This window comes from Cyprinodon tularosa, unplaced genomic scaffold, assembly GCF_016077235.1.
Source record: "Cyprinodon tularosa strain WSP-4 unplaced genomic scaffold, ASM1607723v1 ctg108, whole genome shotgun sequence".
Lineage (NCBI taxonomy): Eukaryota > Metazoa > Chordata > Actinopteri > Cyprinodontiformes > Cyprinodontidae > Cyprinodon > Cyprinodon tularosa.
In genome coordinates, this window is record NW_024037871.1 from 1479115 (window position 1) to 1505151 (window position 26037).

Genomic DNA, 26037 nt, shown 5'->3' on the forward strand with positions numbered 1-26037 from the left:
GATAATGCAAAGAATTGGTGAATAGTACAACGTTAAAGCAATACTTTTGACATTTTCGTTCTAGTAAGGACAAGGTGGTATAGGAAGCAACTTTTTAAAATATAATTCCTTTTTAGAATTTAAACATATTTCAAAAGAAAAGCAAATGGTTACTCTAAAATTATCATTGCATTTTCCAAAAGTAATCTGGATTAAACTAAGCCTACTTCTATTATAAATCCAACTATTACTTTTTAATCATCTAAATCTTGATCTGTAAGATTCATATACATTAATGTCTAAAAATTAAAATCCTGATAATGATCACTGGGCTTCAAATAATTTAAGTTTAATGTGAAAAATATGGAGTGATTTTTCTGCCAAAACGTGTACAAAAATGCATGTTGTGCACACACATAAAGCATTTTGCAGATGCATAAAGCATGTTTCACACAAACAAATCTTATCACTCACAAATAAACATGTTGCACTCAAATAAATCTTATTGTTCACAAATAAAAATTGTGTGACAAACTCTCATCTAATGTCACACTCAAATTAAACTTTTTTTCAAACTGTCCTTAAATGTTGCACACACAAAAATTAGTTTTACAAACCGGACTCTAACATTGCACTAAAAATGAATCGTGCCGCCTGCTCTGTGCAGAGAGGCAGGGGAAACTGTCGCTGATGGGGAAACGCAGCTCAACGTAACAACGGAACATTTCAGTTGTTTTGATTGTATGGCGCCTCCTGCTGTCGGTTAGTCAGAATGACAATTATCCGTGTATCGCGTGACTTTTGGCACAAACTTACCGTGGAGTGTGAAGAATTGTCTCGTATGCGAGGAGAGGCTGTTTTGTATGCGAGCAGAGATCGATTTGTACTCGGGGACAATTTACAAATTACATTTTCAGTGCAATGTTAGAGTCCGGTTTGTGAAACAAATTTTTGTGTGTGTGCAACATTTAAGGACAGTTTGAAAAAAAGTTTTATTTGTGTGTGACATTAGATGAGAGTTTGTAACACAAGTTTTATTTGTGAACAATAAGATTTATTTGAGTGCAACATGTTTATTTGTGAGTGATAAGATTTGTTTGTGTGAAACAAGCTTTATGCATTTGCAACATGCTTTATGTGTGTGCAACGTGCATTTTTGTACGCAACTTTTTTGCAGAAAAATCACTCCATAGAAAACTGATCTGGTAGTGGTTTGTAGTTTTCACAGAGGAAGAGGCGAGTCTGGATCCCTCCGCGCCTATTGGCGGAGGCTACGGTCATGTGACCGGTGACGTCATTAGGACATGGCAGCCTCCTTGTTTAATAAATAGACACAAGGTCCGAGCTGGTAAACAAAAGCACGCTTCGATTTTTTTTTCTCCCAGGAGCTACATTTGAAAGGCGGAAGTGCGGGTGTGTATGAAGTGTTTATCTGTCGGTCTGTGGGGTGGTTTAGATAGCGACGGTTTGCAGAGAAAAAAGCTGCGGACGGCAACTATTCCCAGATCGGTTATAAACGGCTCTGCGATCTACAGCCATCTTTTAAGCAGTTTAAAGAAAAAGGATATAAAATTGTCTGATTAATTTGTAGAAACGTAGAGATTTTTACTGCACCCAAACGAACCACACCCACTCTGCAATTCATAAATGAGCTGCTATCATCGGCCTGTTGATTAACTCACGACTGCACAAGAAATAAGGGAAAAAACGCTTACAAGGCTTTAGTATTTTTATTTGTAAGCGCCTCAACGGATTGCATTTGCTGCATAGTGATTGCATAGATTGCATAGTGTCTTAAATATTAATAGTAATATCTCTATCATTACAAACTGGTTTAGAATGGTTTTTCTTCTTATATATTAACTTGTAAACAATAATCGCACTCTGAGCTTTTAGCCAATAGAAGAGCTCGGTGATGAACAACACTGAGACCTGATTGGTTGATTTGTAGGTTTCTTTTTACATTGAGGTGTGCCTTCCATCAGTCGACGTGGAGGTGGTAATAAGAAAACAATCTCTTATAACAATGAATTTGGGTAGTCCTTTACTGTACTGTCGATTCATTTCAGCTATCCAATCTATATCATGAAAAACAACATATCTTTTTCTCTGACATTAACAATATTACAAAAGAAATGATGTGTTTCAGAGCTGAAACAATTAATCGGATTAATCAATTATTGAAATAATCGTCAACTAACTAACTACTTTACTAATCCATTAATCGTTAAATGGAGTATAAAGACTCTAAAACATCCGTTTAGCTGAGAAACCCAATTAGAGCACTGATTATATCAAAATTATAAAGAAATATGTAAACATTTTGCAGTTAAGATTAATAAACACTTTTTCGTCTGTTATTGTCCAGAACCCCTTAAAGAACCTTTTTCTGTCCGATTATTAGTTGATTAATCGAAAAAATAATCGACAGATGAATCGATTTGCAGCCCTAATGTATTTATAGACATAGATGTAAAGTTAGAGTCTATACTTGTGGGGGGAATCAGACAGCCAATGATCCCCCACAAGTAGTGTAAACTAGAGAAACCCATTGCTGTCAGCAGAATGCTGTATCCAATCATATTAATGGTAAGTAAGGTGGAAGGAGAGCATTTGATACATGAATGGGTTGATTTTTAATTCTAAAATCAGGTCAGGACTCCTTTTTTGGGTGATCAACAGTATAAATAGCAAGGAATGAAGGCGATCAGCCTGTGGCACAGCTGAAGCATTAATGAAGCTGTGGTTGCTTTGATAGCGCCTTATTGCTTTGTTTAGTCTGGTGAGTTTTCTTCTTCCAGCTTCATAATCCTCCTAAATTTTGGCCCTCCACCACACTTTCCATTATTTTCCTTGAATGTAGCACTTTTTGAACTATTTCCTGCTCAAGCAATAAACCCTTTGTGGACTATACTCTTTGGGAAGGGTGTCACTGGCAGTCCCCCTCCATGACTGGTGACCATAACATAATAATTCCAAATAAATAAATAAAAAGAACCGGATTTTAAAATAATTTTAAAAAAGGCCTAATTTTAGGTTTCTGTAATATACTAAAAGAATAAATATTAGATTTTTTTTTTCATTGTAACTGTGAGCAATCTACAGAAGAGTTTTAATTCATGAATATAAACTGAAATAAATTACATTTATATTTGTATTGCATATTTGATGGATATTCTCATTTATAAAGATGTAGCTTTTAGAAAAAAAACTTTAATGTGCAGAACTTTGATGTAATGTTTAACTCCGACTGTCATCATAGCTGCTGAATTGGCAGATTACGGCAGGTTAAAGATCCAGGTGTGGTCTGTGACTTTGAGCTCCATGTAGTCAGTCCATTTGTGTGAACCTGCAGTGGAAATGGCTTCGCAAAAGTCAGGTAATATGTAGGCCATAAGTATCTTCTGATTAAGGATGACAGCGCTGGAGCTCTCCCATCTGAACTGCTTTTTAACGTCAAAAAGTGTACTTATAAAACGCTTTACTGTTAATTGTTTTTCTTTTTTTTTTGTAATGCAGAATCAGCCATGTCTCCAAAGATCACAGGGGAGCTTCTGCGGCTACTTCGGCAGACAATGAGGAACTGTAAATATTTCTCAGAGCCGATCCATGCCTACATAGTACCATCTGGAGATGCACATCAGGTAAGTCCAAATCATGCATATTATTTATTAGTGATGTCCCGACCTGAAATTGATATCAGATATCAGGCCGAAAAAAGCTAATTTTGAATTTTATTGGCCAGCATCTAAATCTCAGATATTTTCACGCTAATAGAAAAACTCTGCATCGAAGTTTCTGTTACTCATCGGTAGCTGCAGCTGCAGAGGGAGAGCAGCGCTTCACTAACACTGTTTACAGTGAGATCACGAGCTCTGGATACCCATCCAGGACAAGCTAAAGTTGTACAAGTAGAATAGCAGCTTATTCAGTCTCCTGCAAAAGTATTCGTACCTCTTAAAAATGTTTTTGTTCTGCCACTTTCTAACCCCTGACTTCAATGTTTTTTGTTTGGTTGTAGGTTTGTTTACTTAAACTGTCATCCGATTTCATTCATCTTCTTTTTGGAAACCACCGAAAAAGTCCACATCGCTAGAAAGAGGCAGCCTAGATCCAGATAGTTAAACGTTAGCTTGTGGGCGCTTTGGACTACAGAGAGCATTACATTCTCACGACTTTTCATTTCCTTGAACAAATTAAAACGCTATGTAAGAAAAAAAATGCTGAAATGTGATCTTATATCATTTTTTTAATTTTATGATATCATATGTTCTGTTGATTAACCTTTAAGTACATGGCAGTAATAGAAAAAGCAAATGTGAGACACAAAGGTCCATTAGTCTGTTCCCACTGTCTGTCAATGAAGCTGGTCTGTGCCTGTTTGTCTTCCAGAGTGAATACATTGCTCCTTGTGACTGCAGGAGGGAATATATCTGCGGATTCAATGGTTCTGCAGGTATGTTTTGCTCTTATGTAGTAAAGTCATTCTTAACTGCTGCTTATCTTTCAGTCTATTGACCCAGCATGTTTAGAAAACCTTTCAGGTTTAGTATATCATATCATCTTTATTTCACTGAATGGAGCCCCTGATGTAAGTGTTGGATTATGTTAAAAACTGCTCTGTTTTCCTTGGGACGATCCTCACCTTCCACTGAGCAACAATAATCTTTTGTACTGAAGCGAAGACGAGCTCCCTTGCTCTCAAACTGGTCATTCTCCCCAGTAACCGTAGACACTGAGGCTACGCAGTGTGATGTGGCACCTCAGAACAAGTCAAACTTAATATGACCTTATACACTCACCGGCCACTTTATTAGGTACCCCATGCTAGTAACGGGTTGGACCCCCTTTTGCCTTCAGAACTGCCTCAATTCTTGGTGGCATAGATTCAACAAGGTGCTGGGAGCATTCCTCAGGGAGTTTGGTCCATATTGACATGATAGCATCACACAGTTGCCGCAGATTTGTCGGCTACACATCCAGGATGTGAATCTCCCGTTCCACCACATCCCAAAGATGCTCTATTGGATTGAGATCTGGTGACTGTGGAGGCCATTTGAGTACAGTGAACTCATTGTCATGTTCAAGAAACCAGTCTGAGATGATTCCAGCTTTATGACATGGCGCATTATCCTGCTGAAAGTAGCCATCAGAAGTTGGGTACATTGTGGTCATAAAGGGATGGACATGGTCAGCAACAATACTCAGGTAGGCTGTGGCGTTGCAACGATGCTCAATTGGTACAAAGGGGCCCAAAGAGTGCCAAGAAAATATTCCCCACACCATGACACAACCACCACCAGCCTGAACCGTTGATACAAGGCAGGATGGATCCATGCTTTCATGTTGTAGACGCCAAATTCTGACCCTACCATCCGAATGTCGCAGCAGAAATCGAGACTCATCAGACCAGGCAACGTTTTTCCAATCTTCTATTGTCCAATTTCGATGAGCTTGTGCAAATTGTAGCCTCAGTATCCTGTTCTTAGCTGAAAGGAGTGGCACCCGGTGTGGTCTTATGCTGCTGTAGCCCATCTGCCTCAAAGTTCGACGTACTGTGCGTTCAGAGATGCTTTTCTGCCCACCTTGGTTGTAACGGGTGGTTATTTGAGTCACTGTTGCCCTTCTATCAGCTCGAACCGGTCTGGCCATTTTCCTCTGACCTCTGGCATCAACAAGGCATTTCCGCCCACAGAACTGCCGCTCACTGGATGTTTTTTCTTTTTCGGACCATTCTCTGTAAACCCTAGAAATGGTTGTGCGTGAAAATCCCAGTAGATCAGCAGTTTCTGAAATACTCAGACCAGCCCTTCTGGCACCAACAATCATGCCACGTTCAAAGTCACTCAAATCACCTTTCCTCCCCATACTGATGCTCGGTTTGAACTGCAGGAGATTGTCTTGAACATGTCTACATGCCTAAATGCACTGAGTTGCTGCCATGTGATTGGCTGCTTAGAAATTAAGTGTTAACAAGCAGTTGGACAGGTGTACCTAATAAAGTGGCCAGTGAGTGTATGTTATTGCGCTGAAACATCAGCTGTTAAACAGACACCCTGTGAGAAGTTGTTTTGTTTACTTTATTATTCAGGAACAGCCATTATCACAGAGCAGCACGCTGCCATGTGGACGGACGGGAGGTATTTCCTCCAGGCCAGCCAGCAGATGGACAGCAACTGGACTCTTATGAAGATGGGTGAGGTCCTAGTTAGTGTTAAACAATGTAGGGTTTAATTAATATGATGCAATATTTCAAAAAAACTAAAAACCAAGCTAGAAAAACTAACATTTAACCCTTTAAAGCCAAGTGTATCATATTTGGCACCTGAGTTTTTGAGACCTCTGCATTATCAGTGTCATATTTTTGTTTTTGAAAGACTTGCACAATCAGACACATGTAGTGAACAGAAAATGTATAAAAGATTAAACAGAAATGTCTAATATATCAAAATTTATGCAAATAAATGACTCAATTTAAGTTATACAAAACGCTTCTTTTTTTCATTTTCATTTGTCACAAAGTTCAATGACAAAATTTCCGATCCATTATTTCATGCTCCAGACTTTAAAGGGTTAAATTGGTGCCGCTATTTAAACCTCTGAGTAGCTGTCCTTAGCTTATAATTCAATGGTGTGTGATGAACTGTATTTAAATATGTTCAGGACTGAAGGAGACGCCATCACAGGAGGACTGGCTGATCAGCGTCTTGCCTGAAAACTCTAAAGTGGGAGTAGATCCTTGGATCATTGCTGCTGGTATGAGACAAGGTTTAATCTGTAGCATAGCATCATAGCATTCCTTTACAGAAAAAGGATTAGCGTCCTGAGGGCTGTCCCAAACTGTATTAATGGCAGCCTAAGGGAGGTATTTAAACTTATGTTCTCCCGGATCTCCATGATTCATTTTGCTATTGGGGTCAAATTAGAAAAATATATCCTCTCTGTTTAAAGTCAGTCAGACACAGAGCTGTGTCATAAACTTAGTTATCCTTAGGCGCAAGGAACCATCTGCAATCAAGGGTTTGATTACCATAAATAGCTGTTATATATATATATATATATATATATATATATATATATATATATATATATATATATATATATATATATATATATATATATATATATATATATATATATATATATATATATATATATATATATATATATACAGGTGCTGGTCATAAAATTAGAATATCATGAAAAAGTAGATTGATTTCAGTAATTCCATTTAAAAAGTGAAACTTGTATATTATATTCATACATTACATACAAACTCATATATTTCAGATGTTTATTTTGTTTAATTTTGATGATTACAAATGACAACAAATGAAAATCTCAAATTCATCATATCAGAAAATTAGAATATTGTGAAAAGGTTCAAAATTGATGGCCCCTGGTGCCACACTCTAATCAGCTAATTAACTCAAACCACCTGCAAAAGCCTTTAAATGGTCTTTCAGTCTAGTTCTATAGGCTACACAATCATGGGGAAGACTGCTGACTTGACAGTTGTCCAAAAGACGACCATCGACACCTTGCACAAGGAGGGCAAGACACAAAAGGTCATCGCTAAAGAGGCTGGCTGTTCACAGAGCTCAGTGTCCAAGCACATTAATAGAGAGGCGAAGGGAAGGAAAAGATGTGGTCGAAAAAAGTGTACAAGCAAGAGAGATAACCGCACCCTGGAGAGGATTGTGAAACAAAACCCCTTCAAAAATGTGGGGGAGATTCACAAAGAGTGGACTGCAGCTGGAGTGAGTGCTTCAAGAACCACCACACACAGACGTATGAAAGACATGGGTTTCTGCTGTCGCATTCCTTGTGTCAAGCCACTCTTGAACCACAGACAGCGTCAGAAGCGTCTTGCCTGGGCTAAAGAGAAACAGGACTGGACTGCTGGTGAGTGGTCCAAAGTCATGTTCTCTGATGAAAGTAAATTTTGCATTTCCTTTGGAAATCAAAGTCCCAGAGTCTGGAGGAAAAGAAGAGAGGCACTTCATCCACGTTGCTTGAAGTCCAGTGTAAAGTTTCCACAGTCAGTGATGGTTTGGGGTGCCATGTCATCTGCTGGTGTTGGTCCATTGTGTTTTCTGAGGTCCAGGGTCAACGCAGCCACATACCAGGAAGTTTTAGAGCACTTCATGCTTCCTGCAGCTGATCAACTTTTTGGAGATGCAGATTTCATTTTCCAACAGGACTTGGCACCTGCACACAGTACCAAAGCTACCAGTACCTGGTTGAAGGACCATGGTATCCCTGTTCTTAATTGGCCAGCAAACTCTCCTGACCTTAACCCCATAGAAAATCTATGGGGTATTGTGAAGAAGAAGATGCAATACACCAGACCCAACAATTCAGAAGAGCTAAAAGCCACTATTAGAGCAACCTGGGCTATCATAACACCTGAGCAGTGCCACAGACTGATCGACTCCATGCCACGCCGCATTGCTGCAGTAATACAGGCCAAAGGAGGCCCAACTAAATACTGAGTGCTGTACATGCTCATACTTTTCATGTTCATACTTTTCAGTTGGCCAACATTTCTATAAATCCTTTGTTTTTATTGGTCTTCAGTAATATTCTAATTTTCTGATATGATGAATTTGAGATTTTCATTTGTTGTCATTTGTAATCATCAAAATTAAACAAAATAAACATCTGAAATATATGAGTTTGTATGTAATGTATGAATATAATATACAAGTTTCACTTTTTAAATGGAATTACTGAAATCAATCTACTTTTTCATGATATTCTAATTTTATGACCAGCACCTGTATGCATACACACCTATGTGATGGCGCAGGTGACAAGGTTGTCTGTACAGATGCATCCCTCTACCAAGCATGCCTTTCCCAAACAACGGTTTTGTTCTGGTGCAGAACAAAAGAGCATTCAGAAGGAGACATGAACACATAATCCACGATTGTTGTTTTTTGTTTTTTTCTGATCACTGAGACCATTACAATGAGGCTTTGAACTCGAGTCGAGATGCGCCTGCTACTTCTCCTTTCTCATTGCTGAACAATGCCAGGGCTTTTCTTTCACTGCACTCTGAAAATTTGTTTTAAGTTTCAAACTTAGCCTGAATAAATAACTGCTTTCCTTTGTCTCCAATCAAATGGCTCATATGCACGATTTGGAGTTATGTGCTTTGCTCTCCAGCTGGGAGTCATGTTGCACAAGGAGCACAGTGCATGCTGTTCTCTGGATGCGTGGAGTCTGATTGTAGTGCTTAATCTTTTTTACATCAAATAACAACATATAGAAGAACATCCTTGCTTCATCTATATAAAACTTTTCATGTGCTTCCTTATTTAAAAAAAACTCAGAATACAAAGAAGAACTGTTGATTGTTCGAAATGGCAACAGATTTCCTATAGTAGATATAAAAAAAGTGTTTTATTAAAGGTCATGTAACATGCAGCTCTAAACGAATTTTACTTAACAAGACTCAGGGTAAAATGGTTCTTTGGATTTTAAAGGGTTGCAGATCCCTGCCGTAAAGTTTTTGATGTGTGAGCCAAAAGTGTGCTTTCAGGCACCATATAATGAATAATCTTCCAGACACCTTTGTGCAGCTTCATAGATCCTGACATGTTTTTTCACCATGATAATTAACCACCACAGTCTCTCCACTGGGCTTACAGAGTAAATAGTTATGAGAACAAAAAGATGAACGTAATGGAGGAAATAACAGATACAGATACTTCTTCATACGACTCGTAATGTGTTTCAGACCAGTGGAAGAACATGTCTAAAGCGCTGACCAGTGCCGGCCACTCACTGGTGGCGGTGCCAGACAACCTGATTGATGCCGTGTGGACGGACCGACCTGAGCGACCGAGCACGCAGCTCCGCACGCTGGGACTGGAATACACTGGTCAGGCATTAACACTGTTGCTGCATGCAGGATAATTGGTTCATACTGAGTTTATACTACGTTTTTAAATTGGAGTATCATTTTTAATTAAGCTGTTTTCTCTAAGTTGATGTTGATACAACCTCTTGTTTTCCTCTATGTAGAAAATAAAAGAGAAATCAAAGGTTATGTTCTCTGCTGTTGAACACAGGAATCTCCTGGCAGGATAAAATCACGAAGCTGCGGGCCAAGATGACCGAGAGGAAGATCAGCTGGTTTGTCGCCACTGCTCTGGATGAGATTGCTTGTGCGTTAAGTTTAGAGGAATATATGAGCTTTTTGTGCCTCTGTGAACATAAAATGCTCAGTTTCTTTATTCTAAGTCGCATTTTGGCAGGATTTGAACTTGAAAATTACATTTAGATTACATTAAACCTTCCTTTACACTGACACAGAGACTGATTTCACTGCTTTTTACTGATTAAGATGAAATAAATGAAAAGAGTAAGATTGTTAGTTGATAAACTTGTGTTTTTAAAAGTTTTTAGGTAATTGGTTGTATTGTTACATCCATTTTATCTTTTCTTTTCCAGGGCTTTTCAACCTTCGAGGTGCAGACATCAACTACAACCCAGTGTTTTTTGCATATGCCATCGTGGGAATGAACTCCATAAGGTAACAGCTAGATGCTTTCAGCAGGGAATTCTGCTAAAGATGTCACATGATTTTAATTGCAGGAAAAAGGCGGTTCTGATTTTTTTCTTTTTTTTTATGCGGACAAAGTTTTATGTACTGAGTTTAGCTTTTTTTGTTTATGAAAAACATATTTCTTGTTTGAAAAATGATACCCAAGTGTTTACTTTTATCCTAACTGGTTCACTTCCAGATGAATCACAGCACAGATTAAAAGCATTCATATCTAAAACCTGTTCTGCTTATCTGCGCTCAAACCAAGAAATAAAGGAGGAAATTGAGAACCTGTCTTGACAACTGAATGCAGGTCAGATAAAAAGCATCATATTAAGACTTGATCTAAATGAATATATAAACAGAAAAAAGTCCTCAACATCTATTAGCCTGGAAGGTGTGTTTTGTAGGACTCCAGTGAATTCCAGCTGGAGCCAAACTGATCAAACATGTAACAGTCATAACCATCCTATGAGTAAATCTTGCCTTATTTGCCTCTGCTAACATCTCTGTTAACGATTAAAATAAAATACTAAATTGTAATTATATGATTTGTGTTGTTTCAGAGTCTCAGTCCCCACACTAAGGCCCATCTGCATTTGTATCAAACTGGTCTATCCCTCTAGACTTTTGAGAAATCTCATCACGTCAAACGATGAGACTAAAGAGGAGCTTCTGTTAAACGTTTATCCTTCACATCTAACATTCGAGCACCGACTGATTATTTTGCTAATCTGTTAAACAGTTTATATTTTTTTTGGAGTAATAATCAGATAATAATAATCAGCAAGCGGTGCTTTAGAGATTTATTTTCCTGGATTTTTAGCAGTTGAAGCTAAAACTGTGCCAGGAGTTCTGGAGAGAGCATATATGCAGACATAAAAGAGTTTAGGCTTAATTTCTGCTCTGATTTGGTTCTGTCAGAAAATATCAGGTTTTAGACTGTGCCTACATCACTTAATGTTTAATCCATCACTAAATATTTGATCATTATTTTATTAATCAGCTTATCACAATTAATCTGTTTAATTTTCTCAGTCTTATTGGGCAAAAAAACTGACCTTTCAGAATAGAACTGGCCCCCAAGAAGAAGATGGTGGTGGTAGTGTGATGATGTGGGGAGACCTTGCTGCTCTGAGGAAGCTGGATGACTTTTTAAGTTTGTCTGATATTTAAAATGTGTGATGGTCTAAAATTTTCAAAAACAAGCTAAGAGATAAGAAATAAGAGAAGCAAAGACTTAAACACCACACTGTAGAAGTAACCAGTTTTCCCTTTGCTTTTATTCTATATCATTATAAGATAATTAGAGTAGATGATTAGAGGGAGCAGAATTTATCTTTAAACCACCTCAATCTCTCCTTTTAGGCTTTTTGTGGACCTGAAGCGCCTTTCTGACCCTGTAGTAAGGGACCACCTGCAACTGGACTCCCCCAGCCTACCTGAGCTGAGCATCCAGACGTTCCCGTATGAGTCTGTTTACACGGAGCTCCAGGCGATCTGTGCTGCGCTCGGACCCAGAGATAAAGTGTGGATTTGTGACAAGGCCAGCTGTGCTCTTACACAGGCCATTCCCAAGGTGAGCAAAGACTGCTAGAACTTTTTAGTTTGCTCTGGACGTCTTGACAAAATTATTATAACTGGCTGAATGTTATCTGAGCTCAATACTTACCAAGTAGGAACAATTGATTCTTTACATTCTCACACCAGCATCTATTGTTAGATCTGGTACTTTGTGTCTATGGAGGATAAAAAAGTGCCAAGATTAAATAAATAAATACAGCATTAAATAAATAATTAAATGTGTCAATAATTACTTAAATGTGGAATTAAATAAATAAATGTGTCATTCATTAATTAAAACCACGTCATAAATATAAAGTGCCACAATTAAATAAGTAAATACAGCGATAAACAATTAATTAAATGTGTAATTCATTAAATAAATAAGGAATTAAATATATAAATGTGTCATTAATTTAATAAAATACGTCTTCATTTTATAAAAAAAAAATATATATGATTATTTCAGTGTGCATTTAATTATTTCATGGTCCTGTGTCGCAGTGCATCGAAACCATTAAAAGAATCTGTCAAACTCACCCATCAAAGTTAGGGGGCGGTTATATAACACCTGATTGGTCACCCTGCACATTAAGGCGAAGCAAATCGATTACAGTGACTGTGAACCCCAGTCGGCCTCGGCAGATGGCCGCTCACACTGAGCCTGGTTCTGCTGGAGGTTTCTTCCTGTTAAAAGGGAGTTTTTCCTCTCCACTGTCGCTACAAGCATGCTTAGTTTGGGGGATTGTATTTGAGTCAATGAGTCAATGCAATCAACTGGTTTTCCTTAGATAGAAAACTTTGTATCAATTTGATCTGGTTGAACTGTAAAGTGCCTTGAGATGACATGTGTTGTGAATTTGGCGCTATATAAATAAACTGAATTGAACTGAATTGAATTGAATTGATCCACAGGTTGTGAACATACTCTGATACAGTAGGTGGCGACTCGATTCGCGTTAACCCCGCCCCCTAACTTTGGAGCTTAAATAGTGAATACACCAGACGCATAAGTGGCGTGCACATGCTACTTGTTACAGCTTTCCATTTTAAACGGTAAAATTAATTTACACCGGACGCGTAGAAATTAAAGTCTGTTCCTAATTTATGATGAGTTTCTCATTTCAGACTTGTATACGCTCCAGTTTGGGTTAGGAAAGACCAGAAAAACAACATCCGTTTTCACAGTTCAATTCAGGCCAAGATGCATTTTCAACTTGGTGCTTTTCTAAAAAAAAATAACTCAACGCCTACAGTTATTAACACCCAACCAGCAGATGTTGGTAGCTGTGACATGCTAAAAAAAATACATATTTGATTTCTCATTAAATTGGTCAAGATTCAGATCTTTAGGTGATCGTATATTACTTATAAGTCCATAACTTTGCCACATAGTACTGTTTAATTTACTTAACCAAGCTTGTTTTTGCTTAGAATGGCGTTTTCAAACATACGTGTGAAAGCCACTTTGCTGCACGTATGCGATGTCGTGCGTCCGGTGTATTTACTGTTTAAGTCTCTGTAAAGTGCCTTGAGTTCACATATGTTGTCAATTGATGCTATATGAATTAATTGAATTAATTTAAACAGCCAGCAAGATCTCCAATATAAATTCTACTGGACAGCAGTAAACATATCGTTTTAAAAGAAGCTGCTGTCTGAACCTTTTTGAGAAGTAGAACATAGTGGAGAAATTGGAAACATGGAGGCACATTACTATTTTCATGCACACTGGAATAATAGAAATAGGAATAATTACAGAATGCTGTCAGTTAGTCAGATGTAAACATTTCTCAAATTATTTAAACATTTAACAATTGAAAAAAGTTTTAACATAAATGGTATTTGGTGGATTTGATGCTGCTAAGACTTTGGGTTGGTTTGCAAGTTACCCAATCGGATGTTTGGATGTATGTGGCGAGCAGCAGTGACAGTTAAATTATTTACTTGGTGCAGTGTAGCATAGGATCATTACAACTAGATGGGATCAAACTATTCAAAATATATTTACTAGAATTAAATAAATGCTGAGATAACTGTCTCGTCTCATAATAAATTGATTTTATGTTATTTAGTGCTATGTTTGCTACATTAGATTGATGTATAAATAATTAATTGCAGAACTTTTGGCACTTTGCATTAAGGGCACACTTTCTGTTTAGATTTTGGTTCAACTAAACAAACCAAAAGGCTGACAATAAAGGTTGAAATATTTTTTTAACCTCTTGTTAAATATTTCTTCTTGTCATTTAGGTTCACAGGTCTCCAATTCCCTACACTCCGCTCTGCCTGGCTAAAGCTGTGAAGAATGTCACAGAGATCAAAGGAATGAAAATGGCCCATGTAAGAGCTTTTAAAGGAATAGTACACCCAAAACATGATTAGCCTTCATTTTCTACTCACCTCCATGCTGAACAACACTCTGGAGTACTTTTTTGATATCTCAAATGCATCTGGAGATCTGGGAGGCTTCTTGCTGTCTGCTGACATTCAAATAATGGAGGTCCATGGCGCCCGAGACAGAAAGGTCCATAAAAGTCCACAAAAACGTGTCAATATTCCTCCATACTGCTCGTCCAATGTAATCCAAGTGTCCTGAGTGGGTAGCATCCAGAATTTACTCGAAACGAAGTCATTTAGAATGTTTTTAGAGCATAAACAGTAGTGTATAGGATTTCCTAATAGCGCCCCCATGCGCGCTCACGATTCTACGGAAGCCGGCAGACCAAACCGGAAGGAAGTGCGCATTCAGCGTCTGGTCTGCCGATAATGCAAGCGTAGAAGAAGAAATGTGCTGTTTACCTGTGCAAAGAAAGAAACAACGAAAGAAAAATGTCTGAGGACTTCAGTGTTGAGGAAGAGCATGAGTTCTTTGCCGAGCTGAATGCGCTGGTTTGGTCTGCCGGCTTCCGTAGAATCGTGAGCGCGCATGGGGGCGCTATTAGGAAATCCTATACACTACTGTTTAGGCTCTAAAACGTTCTAAATGACTTCGTTTCGAGTAAATTCTGGATGCTACCCACTCAGGACACTTGGATTACATTGGACGAGCAGTATGGAGGAATATTGACAAGTTTTTGTGGACTTTTGTGGACCTTTCTGTCTCGGGCGCCATAGACCTCCATTATTTGAATGTCAGCAGACAGCAAGAAGTCTCCCAGATCTCCAGATGCATTTGAGATATCAAAAAAGTACTCCAGAGTGTTGTTCAGCATGGAGGTGAGTAGAAAATGAAGGCTAATCATGTTTTGGGTGTACTATTCCTTTAAGATGTGTAATATGTAATAGATACAAATCATCATTAGTCCAGTTCTGTCTAGTAATAATTTTAACCTGTTTTATTTCTACCAACAGATCAAGGATGCGGTTGCTCTGTGTGAACTGTTTGCCTGGGTGGAAAAGGAGGTATTTTTGTGTTTTTGTTCCAATTATCATTGAAGTAAATATGTTAAAGATCCCAGACTTTAACAGAAGGTTTGATAAGGAACAAGAAATTATAATATTTTCTGATCTGTATGTTGAAATGTTTTAAATCCTTTTTTTAATCGGTAGTAAAAGCTCCTTGGTTTCTTTTTACACTTGTTGCATATGGCTCACATCAGGACTTTAACCTTAGATATATTTCTGCAGACGCAAGCCTGACGAAAAGAACACGATTGCATCTTTTAACAGTAGTTTTTTAAAACTGGGAACACTCTTTCCAAGTAGATGCTTGTACATGACTTAATGCCACTTAAGTTTTAAAGTGTGGGAGGGCTGTTTTTATTAACCCCACTTGTCTTTGCTCTGGTGACTGTTATAGATTCCCCAAGGCAACGTGACGGAGATCTCTGCAGCCGATAAAGCAGAGGAACTCCGCAGGTGGATTGTTTTTTTTTTGTTCTTTTTCAATTTTGTTTATTTGGTTCTTGAGGAATCTTGGGTTCCTTTATGTAGAATTTAATTTGACTGCAGTGCAGAGAAATGTGGACTTTGGTTAAAAATAAAAGGACTGTGAGGAAACAATCTTTCCTTCCTTTCCTTCCCTTTTTCCTTTCTTTCTTTGTTGCTTTCTTTCTTTCTTTCTTTCTTGCTTTCTTGTACATTTTCTTTCCTTCCTCTCTCATTTCCTTCTGTCCTTTCTTATATACTGTACTTCCTTGCCTCATTTCCTTCCTTGTTTATTTCCTTCCTTCTCATCTGATTTAAAGTAAAATATAAAAAAACTATTTAAAAAAAACTAAATTTTCAGGATTTATCTGTGAACAACTTTCATGGGAAAATGTTAATCTGGAAAAGTGTGAAGATTTGATCCCTGATTCCTATTAAAGGCTGTTTTTAAAATGAGAAGTTTGATCAGAAGTAATGGCTCTGTCTACTGGATTATTGAGTGTTTAAGAGTGTCGGAAAAAATTACGTTTTTAAGCATCGCAATAAAAAACAAATTTTCTTTGTTTTTTCTTTGGAAAATTTATCAACATAATTCTTCATAAGACTGTTTCATTTGAGTTGTTTTATGGCAGTGGTTCAGTTTGTTAAAGTGTATAGATCTAAACACGCCACATGCAGAATGTGCTGAGTTAGATTTCCTTTCTCTTCCAGTCAGCAAGCAGACTTTGTTGGCCTCAGCTTCCCCACTATCTCCAGCGTGGGTCCAAACGGAGCCATCATACATTACAGGTCAACCAGAAGATGAACTATGCAAGCTAAAAATGTTTGTGTTATTTCGATCTTTCAAATAGTTAACACTCTTATTTTTTTTTTTATGTAGACCCCTTCCTGAAACCAATAGAACTCTCACAGTGAATGAAGTTTATCTGATCGACTCTGGAGCTCAGTACATGTAAATATGATGCTGTATATCTCAGTTATTGATCAGCATCCAACCTTTTTATAGCACTACCTGCCTAATCTAATTATATCTAACATGGCAAACACCAAGGGTGTTTTCCTTATTAACTTTTGCATGATATTCAGAGTTATTGTATGTTTCACAGCGATGGAACCACAGACGTCACACGTACCATGCACTTTGGGACACCCTCTGCTTTTGAGAAGGTTGACCTGTTTATGGACATCATAAGGATTTTAATATATGGTTTCATTGGCTGTGTCTGTTATACTGAGTGTTTCCATCTTATTTTTTTTGCACATTTCACCCCTGCAGGAATGCTTCACTTATGTGCTCAAGGGACACATAACTGTCAGTGCTGCCATTTTCCCCAATGGAACTAAAGGTGACACCCCCACCCAAACCCCCGAAAAAACAGAGTGCATTTATCAGTATTAAGTAATTCAATTAATGATATTTGAGTTTCTAATCCTGCCTGAAAGATGCATGATTGTCGTGAGTACATTTTTTCAGTTTGCTTACCTGAAAGCAAAGCAAAAATCATAGCATATAGCAGGAAATATGTTTTGGTCTCAACATAAATTTTCATTGATTAATTTTTACCTCGCCAGCTGGCAGCATAAGAACTACTAAATATTGGCTTTTTTTAGAAAAATTTTGCATTGGAAGAGGCCCCCCCCAGGGCTGGGCAATAAAATAATAACAATTTATATAGTTATAGACACCTGATCAATATGGATAGAAATAGGTTTAATTAATGAACCGTAATTTACTGAAATCTGATCCAGAACTGCACAGCATTGTGGGAGATATAGACATAGGAAAGGATTTAGCTCTCAACCTGTCACCGCCAAGCTAAGCTGACATCTTTTTAAAAGTTCAGTTTAAAAGAGGTTATTATTACAGTTAAGTTCATTCTTTGGTCTTTACTTCAATAGGTACAAATACGTAAATAAATATAGATAAATAACTATTGTTATTGATTGATATGAAAGGCTTACATCATGACATATGTTTCAGCCATTTCCCACAATGCTAGTCCTCTTTCTGTGCCCTAGAGTCCTGCTGCATTTCTATACTAATACATTTTCAGGTTTACATTTAGTAAGCTAATTGCATGCCTAATTAGCTATGCTTATTTGTTGCATTAGGGGACATAGATTTACTGAAATATAATGTAGCCAAAGATGAACGTTCTGCTGACGGTAAGCCAGCAGATTAATGAAATTGAGAAGCGTAAAAAAAAAAAAAAAAAAAAGTAGTAATCTAATTAGAAATGTTGGGGGGCTTTACAAAATGTATTTCATCTGTGATAACAAATTGTAGATCAGACACACTTACACTTAAGCTGTTATTGGCCAGCTTGGATTAAAAAGGCTTCTCTATTTTTTATGTTTACGAAGGGCAAATACCTTCCGATATTAGCAAAAAATCTAAATATATATATATTTCTTAGAACTATTGCTGCCCTAGATGACACTCTAGATTATATGGCTCAAATTAAAATTGTCAATGCAAAGACGATTTTTCTTTTAGTTTTTCTTAAAGATGAAAAATGTGTCTTGAAGTGCAAACAAATATATCCTGACATCATTTAGTGCATAGCCTGTTTCCCATGACTAAACGTTTCCGTCTGTTCCAGGCCATCTTCTGGACTCGTTTGCCCGTGCGGCTCTGTGGGAATCTGGATTGGACTACCTTCATGGAACGGGTCATGGGGTTGGTTGTTTCCTCAATGTCCATGAAGGGCCCTGCGGCATCAGCTACAAAACCTTTGCTGATGAACCTCTGGAGCCTGGCATGATCGTCAGTGATGGTACGCCACTGGGAGGGAGAATGTGTTATTGTTGATTATCTCTGCAACGCTCAGGTCCAGGAATTAACAATATTTTATCTTTATTCAATGGTTTGAATTGCTAAGGTTTGAGTTCTTATATTTAGAATCCCTAAACAGTCTTTGTAAAAAACATGTCAAGTTCTTTTGGTAATTTCTTTCCTTTTTAGAAAATGATAGTAAACTGTTTTTTCAGCAAGTCATGCTCTATTAAAGCATTGTGGAGACTTTTCTCAAATTTTTTAAAAGACAAAAAAATTGTGCCTGCGAGAGTGTGCACAAGCCCATTCTCCACGTGCACACTCTGTTTAAAAGTTGCTGTTCTCATAGCTCATACAAGCTTAATGGGTCCGAACATCCGCCCTAAAACCTAAATCCCTCAATCACTATATAAAGCATTGACTATATAGTGGACTTTATAGTGAATTCAGTCATCTGACCGTTCGGACAGATGATCACTTCCCCGTTGGTCATGTAACTCCTCCTACCTGCACCATCTTTGTTATTAGTTGCTGCTGTCTGTTAGCGGCAGCCTATAGCGACAGCGAGCCGCCGTGATAGCAAATCCCATAATGCTTCACGAGGAGAGCTCTCTGTGCAAAGCATTCTGGGATTTATCTGCCTCTTCTGAGGCCTTTCTTTTCTTCTCATACTCTTCGTAGACACTTTTCTCTTATGAACCTCGGCCATTTTCAAAGAACCGCTGTAAGAAACGTGAGCCTCAACGTGAGCCTTTTTCTGCGCATGCGCAGAAAAAGCGCATTTGCAGAAAAAGATAACTAACTGGGGACGAGCACATAGGACGGCCTTACGTAAACATATCATCAGAATGATTGACAATTAGGAGGACCACTTATTTAGATGATCCAACCAAAAATAAAATATCGTCCTCTATACCTTTAAAGCTTTCTGTTGTATTTATAGCAAATTTAGTTCAATTAGTTTAGTTAATAAAATGAACTTGAATGAGTTTAACTAAAATGAAAAAAAAAAAATTCTTCAAATGTGACGATTTTCCTACTTTAGCAGGATTCACATCAAAATCCTTCTACAGTATGATCCATCTTACTGTGACTGCAATGCTGGTAAATACTTTGTTTTTCAGACTAGTGGGAAAAATTAGAGGATTTTGCTTGAAGGACTTTTGTTTTTCCTTTTTCCTTTGAAATTTGTTTACTATAGGTTTGAGTCTTTTAAATTGTCTGGTAACAAACACAGTCAAAGTTATTTAAAATGTGCTTCTGATTTTTATTGTAAAAAGTCTATTTCCACTGTGGCTTTTTTTAAACCAACACACAGACAAGGTTTGGTTTCCAGCTGATGCCTTTTGATGCAAACTCAACATGAATTGTATGGAACGCACTTACCGTAATATTATGCCCAATTCATTCAGTTATATCTGTTGTTATGTTGAAATGATTTATGATTTATAGCCTGTTTGAAAGCAAAAGTACAAATCGGTTTTTAATTTCATTCAAAACAGGTTCAATCTGTAGATACTCTACAGCATGTCAGAGCCTTTCTAAGGAGTATTGCAATCAACTGTATTAAACACATTAATGAGATCTGACAGGACAAGTCTACTGACAAAAGTCTATAAATCTGAGGCCATGAGAAGTAGTGACTTTTATATTTTATATCAAAGATCTTTCATATATAAGATCTGTTCCTTTTTTATGTCATCTTTCTAGAGCCTGGATACTATGAAGATGGATCCTTTGGGATTCGCATTGAAAATGTGGTCCTTGTTGTTCCTGCTAAACCCAAAGTAAAAACACATTTGCAAACAAAATAACATTTTAAAGTACCGTTAAACTCATCCTGAGTCATTATTTGCTGTAATTTTTCTTTCATTCTTCTGTTTTTAAAGTACAACTACAGAAACAGGGGGAGTCTGACATTCGAGCCTCTGACTTTGGTTCCCATCCAAGTGAAAATGATGAACACAGAGCTGCTCACACAGAAAGAGGTAAGAGAGATCCAGCTGATCGTTTAGTTATAATGACGGATGATAAAAGAAGCGTGGGAGGTGAAATCAGTGATTGAGGCTTCCAGATCCTTCCCTGCGGAGCTGAGGGACACAACAGCTTCATCACGATAATCTTGATCCCTGCAGGTGAGGCTGACCGCTACCTCAGATGGTTAGCTGACGTCAGAAATTAAAGTTTATCATCATTACCAGTTTGGTGACAAATATGGCTTGCAGCCTGAGTAATGGAGGATGCATTTCAACCAGCGCAGTGCAGCTGACTGTTGACCTGTATGCCTGTGTGCCATGTCACACAGACTGAAGCTGGCACCAGGTTTGGGCCTCTAGGCAAATACTCAGAACCCCCCCTCCAAATCCCACTCAACAACCTGAGCAGCACAGACCTCAACCCTATGAAGTATGAGTGGAGCTTTGTGCATATCAGAAAAGCAGTGAAGAGGAACTCTGCCTTCCTTAGAAGAAAAACTTTCATATTTCAGAATATGCCAGAAACTTAATGAAGTCTATAAAAAGTGTGTAGCTGAGTATAGTTTCACAAGAGGCATTTTTCTCTACACTGGCCTGAGTGCAGTTCTGTATTTGAGGTCATTTTAATCATGTGTGATCCATAAGAAACCAGTGATAAATTCACATTTTTGCTGCCAGATCTTGTCTTTTTTAATCCTGTCATTTCCATGTAAAGGAAAGCTCTGTGTTTAAACTTTGAAGCTTCTCTCTCCAGCTCTTTTCCTGAGAAGAGATCTCTCTGAACAAACTCTTTATATAAGACTTCATAATGTATATGTACTAAATAACCATGAGACATGACAACAGATTTTGACAGAAATTGTAATCTTATTCAGTCCAGAGAAGTTGCTTAGTTGCTGAGATTTTGAGTGGAGCGTCCTGGCGCAACTTTTAGCAGCGGAGCAAATGAGCTAACATCCTCCTGAGCGGGGAGCGGGAATTGTGCGGCGCTCCGCTCCTTTCACTTGCTCTAGCCACAGACATAATGAAGATGACTTTTATCCTGACAGAGGAACTGTCCTAATTACATAAACTACCCGGGAAAACATTAGTTATGCGAAGCAACAGGCAGGTAATATTAGAGTTTAACAGACTCACACGTAACCCATTATGATAAGCCCTAACATCCATAATGAGTAAACTGATCAGAAGTATAAAGTAAGGCAAAGCAAGTTCCTTTGTAGAATTGCCTTATTTTAGCAGCCAGGGAATCTAAAGTCCTGTACATGAGGCAAAAGGAAACATAAAATGAACATTGCAGCGGCAAAATGAGGGGAAGTCAAATTTGGATGACGGAAAGAAATTGTGTTTCGCTTAATAGTTTAAATGGTTGGTCTTGGTTTTTGGTCTTGTCAGATTTAACAAGAATACAGAAATCGCTTTATTACTGCGGCTCTTTAAGCTGCAGCATCAATGCATTTAATCATAAATAATAACTTTATCCAAAGAGTTTTTGCCACCACATAGAAGATCACAGCCAGTGCTCCAATCCATGCATATGAGCAACTGTAAAGTCTAGTGATGATGGACCCTAGGCAAGCGAGCGAACAAATTTAGTTTGTTTCATTGCCTTTATTTTCAACCGATATTGCGATTGTTCTTTTATTTTGGTTTTTCTTTGCACTAACCACAAGCATGTAGACGTTTCACTCCAGGGTTTTAGTTTTTTATGACCTTGAAAGCTAGCTTGTGCAGAGTCCATTGTTGGAGGACTTAACTGTAACTTTTGTTTTAAAAAGTGCTTTTTCAACTAGCATGTACGGAAGAGGATTAGGGCCACTGAAAAAAAAAATGTTAACAGATTTTTTTTTTTAATTTTATTTCAGTATAGTATGGGAAAAAAGTCAGAATTCTGACTTTAATCTCAGAATTCTGACTGAATTCTGACAATAAAAAAGTCAGAATTCAGTCAGAATTCAGAGATTAAAGTCAGAATTCTGAGAAAAAAGTCAGAATTCTGAGAAAAAAAGTCAGAATTCTGAGATTAAAGCTGCAGTCTGTAACATTGAGGAGAGAGCAGACTTCGACTGAAAATTTGAAGAAAAACAGGTTTCACGCCACTCCCCCACCCTCTCTGCTTCACTCATGCCCCACCTCCAAGCTCCACCCCTCTCACAGCATCTGCGCGGCTACCGCATGCGACCAGAAGGGGGGGGGGGGGGGCGGGATTCAGCGTGTGTGAGCTGTGATTGGTTGTTTTGACTCGTCCCGAATTATTCTTTCCAGATTGAAATACAGGCAGTAGGCGGTACCAATTGAAGCAGTTTTTTTCACAGGTTACATATCACATGTACTGCTGTCTGGGCATAGGGACAGTTTTAGCCAATATGACAAAAAAGTGATTTTTAAAAACTTACAGACTTCAGCTTTAAAGTCTGAATTCTGAGATTAAAGTCAGAATTCTGAGATTAAAGTCAGAATTCTGAGATTAAAGTCAGAATTCTGAGAAAAGAGTCAGAATTCTGAGATTAAAGTCAGAATTCTGACTTTTTTCCCATGTTAAACTGAAATAAAATTAAAAAATCAGTTAACTTTTTTTTTTTTTTTTTCAGTGGCCCTAATTCTCTTCCGTAAGCATGCATGGATCTCTGTGTCTTTCATTTTGTGTTGAGGCAAACCCACTTTAAACATATTACTGCCACCTAAAGGCTGGAGTGAGTCCCACTGCAAAAATAATCTAAAAATTAGTATACATTTCTTAAAAATAAGTGCATTTACCTCTAATTTGAGCAGATGATCTGCCCTTTTACCCTTAAAAATAGATTTCATGCACTTAAAATAAGAGATGGCATTTGTTTTTTCTTATTTTAAATGTAAATTGTCTCATTCCATTCCATCACAGAGAAAATAATTGTATTTGCGTTTGTTAAATTGCCAATACATTGAAAATGTAATTAATGGCCCATCCCTAGTTAACACTGAGCAACATGAAAACAAAATTGTAGTTGCATTTTTGGTAAAAAAAAAAAAAAAAAAAAAACAACTAAAAAACACTTATTGTTATTATATAAGCACTTATTCTTAGCCAGGTGGTGACATTGTAATATAGTCATTAAAATAGTCAATGTTGTTAGTAATAATCAGAGTTAGGGGGAGTAGTTACAGTAATTTAGATAAACACGGAAGCTGAACTTCAAGTGTCCTCATGGTTTCTCCGTCTTCATGGTTTCTCCCTGCAGAAGGACTGGGTGAACGAGTACCACCGGAGGTGCAGGGAGGTGGTGGGAGCTGAGCTGGAGCGGCAGGGCAGAATGGAAGCTCTGCAGTGGCTGATCAGGGAGACGCAGCCCATCATGTGAATCTTACAGGGACTGACATCTCCTACCCCGGTCCACCAGTGACTGCTCTGCATCGATAATCGTTTGACTTCTGTTCTCTGTCTGTGATCCACTCTCTCCTTTTTTTAAACAACATCACCAGCTTTATTAAACCTGTTAATAGTCAAGCTTTTGATTCTTTTTCTATTTGATGTCTCAGTAATGTGACGGTGATGTTTTTAAAGGTTTCGTCAAACTTTCCATTAAAAGTACAATGAGTAACATTGAAAGCAGTGTCTTCAGATATGTACAAAAAAAGAAATTAGTTTCACTGTCGGTAGACTTAGACAAACTTTATTGTCATCTTGTATACACAGAGTGTATACAAAAAAAATTGCGTAGCTCACAGCTTACAGCAGTGAAATGTGCAGCAGTGATCAGAATGTAAACAATGTAGGAGAAAAAGAAAACCAGTTTACAAATAATTGGTGCAAAAGGGCATTAATATGGAAAGGTTCAGTGCAGTTCAATTAATTATGGTGCAAAATACAGTAGAACATTTCTGAGTTGTGTACTATTTAAAAAGGATTATAAAAGTTCAAGAACATTGGTGGTTTAAAATTATGTTGTGAGTTTAGAGTTCAACAGTCTGATGGCAGCAGGCAAAAAGCTGTTGCAGAACCTGCTGGACCTGCATCGGATGCTTCGAAGCCTTTTCCCAGAGGGCAGCAGGGAGAACAGATGGTGGGGGTGTGAGGGGTCACTGATGATGTTACGGGCTCGGGACACGCAGCGCTGGGATGAAATGTCTTTTACAGAGAAAAAAGGAGCACCGATGATCCTCTCGGTTGTCCTAACCACTCTTCTCAGCTTTGCTCTATTTAGAAATTACACACACAGTCTTGGGATATGCAAACACCTAGATGGGATTTCTAAAGTTGCTTCTACACATTCATCATAGTATCTGCTCTAGCACAGCATGTTTTTTATCCCTTAAATCAACATACATTTGACAGGTAACATTTGAAGGACAACAACTTGGCAGATTATTTATAAAGCACTGGGAGCGCAGACCTCATCAAACAGCACGTTTTGCCCCATATTGTGTTACTTCCACCTATAGCTAAATCTCACACATGATCTGGATCATTACCGAATTTTAATGGATTGTTCCTTGGCATAAGGCGCAACTTTGGTAAAAAAATTTTTTTATTGAAATCTGTTCCCAAGTTTTCATGTAATTCTGCTAACAAACCAACCAACTCTGTTTTTTTTTTCTTATTTGAGAAGTAAACTGAGAATTTGAGTGACGCATGGCTCCTATTCTTGTGTTTTCAGTTTAAAACTTCCAGACTGCTCGAGTCTGATGTAGAAGCTTCCAATAGTCACTGCTGTCATCTTCTGGTTTAGGAGGGGAACTGCTTGTTTTGCCAAATCTCCCTATCACAATGTTAAAGAATAATAAAAAAAAAAACATCCTGTAATACAGTATGGATTTTGATCTGGATCATCACAAAAATGTAATAAATTGTTCCTTGAGGAAAGATTTTGATAAAATCCGTTTAGAAATTTTCATTAAATCCTGCAAAACAAAACAACAAACACGACCGAAAACATAACTTGTCGGAAGTAAAAAAAAATAAAATTAGCATTGAACCTAGCACTGACCCCTGTGGTACCCCAAGATTTTTGCTAGCATGACATTTGATTCTTTTTCAATTCATAGTATATGGATAAAAGTTAAAACTAAAATTTTTGGTCAGCAGTTGCTGGTTATCAGTGGTGTCACACTTTTTTTTTTTTTTTACCAGGACACTGTCTGGCAATTTTGATGTTTGATGTTTTCTAAAATTAAACAAAAGACTGACTGAGTAAAATGTTTTCTAAAATCAAATTGCATCCTTTTCAAAGTATATTGACAAATATTAAGATGGATCTACAGTCTGGATGAGTAAGATACCTCTACAGCAAACAATAGCAACTGAGAAGAAAATGCAATCATTTTTTTTTTTTTCCTCAAAT

General features: G+C 37.7%; 1 protein-coding gene across 2 annotated transcripts; it reads left to right on the plus strand.

The window, feature by feature from the left end:
• Positions 1–1235: 1235 nt before the first annotated feature.
• On the plus strand, positions 1236–24305 carry xpnpep1 (X-prolyl aminopeptidase (aminopeptidase P) 1, soluble). 2 transcript variants are annotated; one of them, XM_038291353.1, is made up of 20 exons: positions 1236–1392; positions 3499–3623; positions 4372–4435; positions 6071–6175; positions 6643–6735; positions 9725–9868; positions 10059–10154; positions 10441–10522; positions 11903–12113; positions 14351–14440; positions 15452–15502; positions 15900–15958; positions 16679–16756; positions 16848–16919; positions 17074–17134; positions 17244–17313; positions 18571–18744; positions 20454–20530; positions 20633–20731; positions 23938–24305. In XM_038291353.1, the coding sequence occupies exons 2-20, from the start codon at positions 3507–3509 to the stop codon at positions 24055–24057; spliced, it is 1863 nt and encodes a 620-aa protein (XP_038147281.1). In that variant the 5' UTR covers positions 1236–1392; positions 3499–3506; the 3' UTR covers positions 24058–24305. The 2 variants fall into 2 exon arrangements, with proteins under 2 accessions (XP_038147281.1, XP_038147273.1); XM_038291345.1 differs by lacking the exon at positions 1236–1392 and adding an exon at positions 3230–3358.
• Positions 24306–26037: the final 1732 nt, after the last annotated feature.